Source organism: Physeter macrocephalus, chromosome 4, assembly GCF_002837175.3.
Source record: "Physeter macrocephalus isolate SW-GA chromosome 4, ASM283717v5, whole genome shotgun sequence".
In the NCBI taxonomy this organism is placed as follows: domain Eukaryota; kingdom Metazoa; phylum Chordata; class Mammalia; order Artiodactyla; family Physeteridae; genus Physeter; species Physeter macrocephalus.
This window is the reverse complement of record NC_041217.1, coordinates 72,726,654-72,734,943: the sequence shown is the minus strand read 5'-3', so window position 1 is coordinate 72,734,943 and position 8,290 is coordinate 72,726,654. Positions and strand designations below refer to the sequence as shown.

General features: G+C 49.4%; 1 protein-coding gene across 7 annotated transcripts in view; it reads right to left on the bottom strand.

Moving 5' to 3' along the window:
* Positions 1 to 257: 257 nt before the first annotated feature.
* Positions 258 to 8,290, bottom strand: part of ADAR (adenosine deaminase RNA specific) — a 40,686-nt gene continuing 32,653 nt past the window's right edge. For 5 of the 7 annotated variants that reach the window (XM_024116033.3, XM_024116034.3, XM_007118538.3 and 2 more), the window contains 9 exons: positions 7,736 to 7,961; positions 7,301 to 7,472; positions 6,897 to 6,990; positions 6,162 to 6,284; positions 5,732 to 5,865; positions 3,945 to 4,127; positions 3,335 to 3,447; positions 2,864 to 2,991; positions 258 to 2,672 (listed from right to left, as the gene is read on the bottom strand). In XM_024116033.3, coding sequence (XP_023971801.2) covers positions 2,435 to 2,672; positions 2,864 to 2,991; positions 3,335 to 3,447; positions 3,945 to 4,127; positions 5,732 to 5,865; positions 6,162 to 6,284; positions 6,897 to 6,990; positions 7,301 to 7,472; positions 7,736 to 7,961 — 1,411 coding nt within the window. In that variant the 3' untranslated portion in view covers positions 258 to 2,434. The remainder of the gene's footprint in view (positions 2,673 to 2,863; positions 2,992 to 3,334; positions 3,448 to 3,944; positions 4,128 to 5,731; positions 5,866 to 6,161; positions 6,285 to 6,896; positions 6,991 to 7,300; positions 7,473 to 7,735; positions 7,962 to 8,290) is intronic. The other 2 variants (XM_007118540.3, XM_007118541.4) reach the window with 1 other exon arrangement.

Below are 8,290 nucleotides of genomic sequence, written 5' to 3'. Positions count from 1 at the left end.
TGGGCTCTTCCCCACTCTGCTCTTGGAGTCACTACCAAGACCCCAAAAACCAGCAAAATCCCTTCAACGTGAGTAAAGGAAATGGCTTGAAGCAGCGACAGTTTTTACAAGTGATTATTCAAAGAATGCACAAGAGCCACAGTTCAGACAAATCAACTACAAAGATCATTTAAAAAAAAAGAGAAAAAGCTGGGGAGGAGATCTTGCTTACTAAAAACAAAGATTGGACGAAAAAGTGAAGAGAACACTCTAGGTGGGAGTTCTGCCTCTGTCCCATGTGACTCAGAGGGGCAGGGGTGGGCACGGCCGCGCAGGGCCTGACATAGGCTTGTTTCCAGCAGATGCATGGGTACAGGGAAGCCTTGCTCTCTCCCTACAGCAGAAACTGAATACTGTAAGTTCACCAGACAAGATCTTGGGGCAAGCAGAGGCTCTGACCTTTTGAGAGCGTCCGTGCTCCCGGTTAAAGAAGAGGCAGCCAAGTCTGAGCTCTGCAGGAGATTCCAATGCCCAAGACGGTCCACAGGGGCCGAACATGCCGAGGAATCAGTAGGTGATAGCCTCTAGCCTGAAGAACTAGGGAGATGAGCTGCCTCCTAGGGCAGGACTGATTTTGTGTGCCATCAGGAGATTCACAGGACTGGGGGGCAGGTCCCTTCCACCCCAGAAGACAGGCACTGTTTCCCTCCTAGTTCCCTGGGACACTTTGGTGTTCCGCAAAGATATCCTTAGTGTATTTAAAGACTTACGTTTTCTCACTTTGGTCAAAAGTACAGAGAGAACAGTAACCACAAGAATAAATGTGTGGATGCGGATGTATCCACTGCTGAAGAGGTGGGACAGACAGGGGGTTAACTAGTCAGTAGCTTGCGGGGTGTGGGGGAGGATGGAAAATCGTGAGGGCACTGGCTCGGCATGTTCACAGATGATGATAGAGGAATCATCCAGAGGAAAGAGGCAGGCTCAGGCCTGGAGGTGGCAGGGCCTCTGTACTTTTCTTGAGCATGTCTGGCTGGCTTAGGCCCAGAGCCAGACTCCACAGAGAGTCGAAGGCTCTGACAAGAGTCCACAGTACCTTGAGGTGTAGACCAAGGGTCCCATCTCACAGTTTTAGGACAACCTGCCCTTTCACCTAGAACTACTGTTGAATGTCAACCCTATAAAGATTCCCTAGCAGGCAGGGAGACCTCAGGTCCGTGACCCGCCCACAACCTTCTGAAGCTATCAGGCAAAACAAAAGCACTTGGTTAATCAATGGAAAATGACATCTGACTTTTAAATCTGTGCAATTACAGGTTATCTGTAGCTGTTAGGAATCAACATTTACGGCATTCTTTTTAAAACTCCCAATTTACCCATGACTTAGTCACCTTCCCTTGCTGTCACTGTCATAAGAAACATGCTGCGTGGAACAGTGATCTGACCCAACATGATTTTTTGCCCTTATTCCTGCTAGGTCCTGATTATCTGAGCAGAGATGATTTTCCCTCTAGGATTTATCCTGGGTTTTTTCCTACCAGTTGGTTGGGGTCTATGGCGCTACTTCCCCCATTGGTAGGACAAATTCCTAGCAATGCTTTAGGAGGGACAGCTGGGAGCTTGGCAACATTCCAAGATATGTCTGCTTCCCCAGGAAGTGGTCTGTGTCACCCCTGCAGGGCAGACTTCCCCTATTGCTTGGGCAATTCCTTTAGCCCCGTCTGGCTGGTCCCAGCCTTCCCTGCCACCTGGAGAAGGGATGCACTTCCCAAGCAGCAGCCTTCCCTGCCTCTTGGCCCCTCCCAAGCCGGCTAAAGTGCACAATCCGAAGATCACTGAGCATTATCTGCAGATTCTGATCACGCTTGGCACTGGTAACAAGCTGACTGCCGTTTTAAACTCCTGCCCTTATAAATGTTTCACCAAATTCTTTAAGTTCACCTCTTTACCCTCTTGGAGGAAAAGGTAAAACATAATGATCATGAAGAAGAATCTCAGAAGGGGAGGAGGGGAAGCAGAGGGGCCTCAGAATCCACAAGTGAAAAATCATCAGTCCCTGGCATGATTCACACTGTTGACTGGAACCTAATCGAGACCACAAGAGGTCAGTGTAGCAAACACAAAGGGAACGGAAACAGGAAAAAACGAAGAAGGAAGAGGAAGTGGGTGCCAAGAAGGAACACCCCCCTTCTCTCTGCCCTTAGGTCTCTACCCCTCTGCCTGGGAAAAGAGAAGGGGGATGGCTAGACCTGGCCTAGTAATCCCAAAGAAAGCACGAAAAACAGGAACCCAAAGTTCTCAGTGTTACCAATTGTGGTTCCATTTAAAAACAAAACAAAACAAAAAAAAAGGAAACCAAAAACCAAAAACCCTTGACCAATGTGATGAGGAATGCTATGACCTCTCTCTCTCACCCCAGTGTGAAACACCCTGACCCATCAGTCACCGTATCACACTACACTGGGCAGAGGTAAAAATTCTTCTCCTCCTGGGGTTTGCTTATCCAGTTTCCGTAGCCCATGTCCTTCAGACTTTTTTTGAAGTAGTTCTTGGCTATCTCGTAGTCACGGGCAGCTTTCTTGGCCTCACCATAGGAGAGTCTAAGTAGATCCCTGCGGTACCGGAAGGAGCAGAGCTTCTTGAATAGAAGGAAAATGTTCTTTTTGGAGACCCGGGATAATTCATTCCGTGGCCTGGAGAAACAAAAGCACTCACTGTTCACCTGGGACGGAATAGGTGGAGACACTGGTTGCGGGGTGGGGGGGTGGGGGGCATGGGTGCGTGTGGCAGCTTTTAAGCTCCGGTGTTTGGCAACATGACACCCCCTTGGGGCTCAGGCCAGGATGCCTGGCTCTGCTTTTGCTGTGCTCTCCCAGCTCCTTACCCATCCACGGTGCCTCTGGTCCCATCTAGGATCTCTAGGTCATAGCCGTCAGCCAAACACCAGTTGACGCTTGTCTCCTTGGTCTTCCCGGATTGCCTCTTGGAATCGTATACACTGACTCGGCCAACCTAGGAATTCCAGGAGCGATGGGAGAAAGATGGAAACCTTTCAGGAAAAAGCTTCTGAAGCAGGGACTCAAGACTCACAGGAAAGAGGGAGTTGTGGGGTCATGATCTTTCCCCCTTATCTAGGATTCTGTTTGGCTAAGACTCAGACGTACTAACTCGACCTCAATTCAAATGAATTCCAGACTAAAAGAAGGAAAGCCCTTGGCATTCAAGAGGAGGAAAGGGTAAGTTCTGGGGAAACGAACTAAGGCTCCCCTTGCCCACACTGTATGCTTTTGCTCTGCTGATAGGATTACTTGAAAAGGAGAAAACGTCAAGGGAAAAATGGATGGGGTTATAGCACCTTGGGGTGGTTGACAATGAAGGGATGTCGGAGTCCATCCTCAAACGCACTCCCATCTCTTGTCACACGACAGCAAATGGCACGGGTCAGATGCCCTTGGCTGAAAAGGTAACCTGGGTACAAAAAAGAAAACGCACACACCTGTGTTTGCACCAAATGCTGTTAAGTGGCAGAGGCATGTGGGGAGTGTGAGGGTACAGACAGAGTTGTCAAGACAGAGAATCAACTCCCTACTTAGGAAGCACCTTCTAACTGTGGCTGCCCAGGATATACAGGGATCATCAAACATTTAAGCACAATACATAAGCTTCCAGGTAAGGCCAAGGGCTGAAGAGAGCAAGGAAACTCAGACACTGCACTTTTAAGCTGCTGTGTTTCTTTAACTCATCTTGAAAAGACTTGGCTGGCATGTCGTTACCTAGGCTCACTGCCTAAACCAATCTTCCCATCACAGCACACCAGACACTCAGAATCAATCACTAACCACTGCATCGAGCACACTTTGAAAAGGGGAGACATCATGTTAGCACCTGGCAACGAAGCATGCGGTTTGCTAGGAATTGGGCACCAAAATGACAGTCCAGTTTCAGCTCTCAAGACAGGTCCTTACCCAGTGTGACGGATTTGAGATACACAGGCTGAAGGAAGTGGGTCAACAGCGCCCCCTGCAGGCCGAGCACGTTCCAACGCAGGATCTTGTCACTACAGGACATGGTTCGGAGTCTCTCCCCCAGCCGAATGCCGTCCCACGTGGGCACAATGTCACTGGACTCCACTGGGATTGTGCCTTCTCCTGGATGAGAGACTTGGGTCAGACCCGCAGGGGCCCTTGGACCGAGCCCCTCCCTGGCGTGGCGTTTCTGCTTCTTAGACTTGGGCCAGAGGCTACTCACTCAGGGGCCCTTGGACCGAGCCCCTCCCTGGCGTGGCGTTTCTGCTTCTTAGACTTGGGCCAGAGGCTACTTCGTTCTTCATATATTTCATAGCACCTACTACTATGTGCTGGGCACTAGGCCTGGTGCTGGGAAACAATGGTGAGCAAAACCAAATAAGATCCTTGCCTTCCTAGAACGTTTATGGGGGTGAGGGGATAGAAAGGGAACGGAGCAGACACTAAACACTTAAGTCAACACACGTAAGAATTCTAGATGGTTCTGAGGGAGCTATGATGGAGGTCAGCCACAGGAACGTCCTGGGATAGGACTCTCAGGCGGGCTGAGACACGAAGGAGGAGAAGAACAGCTGAGAAAGAGTGTTTCAGACAGAAGAGCAAAAGCAAAGGCCCTGAGGCAGCAGGGGGTTTAGTTGTTGAGAGAGCTGACAAAGAGCCAATGTGGCTGAAGCACAGGTGAATGGCACATTTTGCTTTGATGTGAAGTGTGGTGGGAAACCACTATAGGATGGTGGGCTTTTTGTTTTTAGTGAGCTTTACTGAGATATAATTCACCCATTTAAAGCATATACTTCAATAATTTTTAGTATATTCACGGAGTTGTGCAACCATCACCACAATCAATTTTAGAACATGTCATCACCCCCAAAAGAAACCTCCTATCCGTTAGAAGTCAGTACTTCATTCCTTCTTATGGACAAATAATATCCCATTGTATGGAAAGAACTCATTTTGTTTATCCATTCATCAGTTGATGGACCCTGGGGTTGTCTCCACTTCTGGGCTATTACGAACAATGTTCCTACGAGTGTTCCTGTATTAGTTTTTGTGTGGATACATGTTTTCACTTCTCTTGGGGATGTTCCTAGGAGTGAGTTGCTGGGTCGTATGGTAGCTCTGTGTTTACACTTTAGGGTTTTGAGCAGAGAAGTGACATGATCTATGTTTGAGGGTCACTCTGATAACTGTAGAAGGATGGCCTGAAGGGAATAGGAGTGGATGTGAGGAGACAGGAGGAGACATTAGAGGACAGTGGAGGAGTGGGAGCTGGCAGACACGGTGGAGAATCAGCAGCCGACTAGTCAGGAGGGGACCTGGGCACTTGGCATCCTCCTGTCAACATCTCAGGCTTGGTTCTCCATAATTTTCTTTCCATTTTCTCCAACCTTCCCTGAGGTGATCCCATCCATTTCCATGGCTATAAAGATCAACCATAGGAGGATGACTCCCAACTTTTATTTCCAGCCATTTCTCTCCTCTGAGCTCTAAGTGCCTAAGCTCTTCTGCCTCCTATTTGATTTGGAGATCTCCCCAGCTACCTAATTCAAAATGGAATCTTGATCTTCCTACAGATCTTCTCTGACCTACATCTTCCCTCTCCCTGGAAACAAGACCCTGGTACCTCAGCAACTAATGGCAAAAACCTGGCAGCTGCGCCCTGGCTCTGTGACGGGCCTGGGGCTTTGCAGAGCCTTTTGGTGGGAGAGCGAGGACGTGTCACTCACCGTTCTCTACCTTGGTGCGGAGCTTGCCTTGTTTGGGATTCTCAAAAACAGGGTAGTGGCGGGAGTCTGTGCTCTCCACAGCACGGTCGCTGCAGGACTTGTCAAAGAGGGCACCATCGCCACATGGGGCCGTGCTGCAATACAGGGGCATCTGTTAAAACCCACCTGTGCAGATATATCTCTCCAGTTTCCTGGAGCTCAAGAACAGCTCAATGTGGGAGAAACAGGGGTTTCTTCTGAAGCCTACTACGGGCTGCCAGAGTGGGTAGAAGCACATGTGAGTCACTCCACACCGGGGCATGGACGTCAAACACAGAGGCAAGTGGGGCCCATCGAAGAAGCTCTGATTTACGGACCAGGAGAGCATTCAGACACCCAGCTCTGGAAGCCTCGAAGGGCTGGCTCTGGTGGCAACAGAGACTGTACAGACCTGATATAGAGATGGAACGACACGGTCTTTTTTATTTGGAGCTTTTCTCCTCCCTTAGCAGGCTCAAATATACTATCCTTCGCAGTCTGGGGGTTGTACTTCATTAACTCGCTGTAGAGAAACCTACAAGAAGAAAGTCTGGTTTAGAAGACTGATTCTGGGAACAGCAGTTGCCTCTATAATCTGATCCCAAGCAAGGACAAGCCTTAACAGTGCAGACTTGTCAGGTTGAAAAGAGTTGGTGGGAAATTCCCCATGGGAGACCTCAGCATTTCTTAAAACTAAGTTAGCCTTTCAGGTCAGTTCCATTTCTGCCAAGAGCTTCTCGCTCTGGCAGCTGCAGGGATTCTAGGGCAGAACAAACTGATTCAAGGACTATAGAAGGCTGTTGCTTCTCTCCCTTCATAAAGAAAAGGTGAACTGGAGGGGAAAGCTGGCAGGGCAATGGGTTTGTTTGTAGGTCCTCAAATGGAGATGGAAGGCCTCCTCATCCCTACAGCACTGAAGATCAAGAGATCATTGTGTGCTTTTAAAAAAGGGCTTGAAGCAGAGTTAGCAGAAAAAGAGCTCTTAAACAGCAGGCTGAGTAGGGGCATGCAGCCGGGTCACAGAAGGGATTGATTCCGTAAGACAGGTTCAAATGGACAGGTGAGGCAAAGGCTGACACTGCAGGGTCGAGGAGGACCTGCCCGTCAGGTGGGTGTCAGAGCCGCCACGCCCTGCGATCTCACTCACCTGATGAAGCCTCTCCGGGAGATGATCTCTGCGTGGCAGTCATTGACGGTTTCTCCCTTTAGGCTTAGAGAATCTCCTTTCACACAGCGATTCCCTGGGAAGGCAGTTAAAGCAGATGTGAAATTTCCAAAGGAAAACGATGATGAATAGGGTAGAGGCTGTTTGTTCTTAAAGCTTGAAGGCAGAAACAACCTCAATTTATCAGATCCTGACTCCTGTATTCTTTTCACTAGGAAATGAGAATTCATTCCCTGCTCTGAATTAACTGTAGCTAAAATGAAAAATTAAGAAGAGTCTTCTCTCTGCCTTAAATTCACCCACCCAGGACCCCAGGAGAGAATGAGGAGGTGCTTCCAGTCACTGCGGGGGGTGGAGAGTTGGGACACATTGCAGAGCCCACTTACCTGTCCCCAAGCTGACCACGACACCCAGGTCTTCAGAGTCTTTCTTCATAATGATGGCAGCCAGGATCTTGCGGCCAAGCAAGGAGGGCTGGAAACTGTTGGTGAGAGCATTGAAGCACCGGTGGCTCAGCATGGCTATCTGGTCATGGAAGGTGCTGCCTGTGAGAGGAAGCTGTGGGGACAGGAGGCCATGTCAGGGCCACCGAGCCTCGTCTGTGTCCACCATGTTTCAGAGTGGGCAGGGAAGTCGAGTTCTACTGGACTGGTGGGTCATCTTTCCCCCTTTCACGTCTAGTGTCCCAGTTCTAGGTTCTACTGAGGCTAATATTAAAGCCTAGGAATAGTTCACATGATAGCAAGTTAAGAGCTGACTCCACCCAGACAGGAGTTAGCAGGACCCCCAAAAAAGATAGCACCAAAAGTAGACGTCTTAACTGTCTTTGGCTGTGCTTCTGGGGACCTTGAGAGGAGGAGCATAGTTCTTCTGAGACTGGCCCCTGTCACTGGGGTTACCTCTGTGAAACCCATGCGCTCTGCCTTCTCGTCCTCCCCAATCAAGACGCGGAGGGCCGCATCTGCTGCTTCCTGCTTGCCTTGCTTCTTGCTGTGTGCGCAGACGGCTGGGAACCAGCGACCCCCAACTTTTGCTTGGTAAACGAACCTTGGGGATGAGAAGCAGGGAATAAAGACAAGCACCTTACCCCGACAGCTGCTCCAGAAAAGGGCTGGTTTCGCTCAAGATGCGGCCAGTCTTGCCAACACGTGGCCCCATCACTCTTGACAGCTCTGTTCCTAAGGCAGCATTTCCCAGACTTTGGATATTCATGAATCACAGTGTGATCTCCGCTAGATCCAGATATCACCTGGAGTATTACTTACTTAATATTTTTCTCTAAGTTGACTCTTTTTATTTTTTATTTTCTTTTGCGGTACACGGGCCTCTCACTGTTGTGGCCTCTCCCGTTGCGGAGCACAGGCTCTGGACGCGCA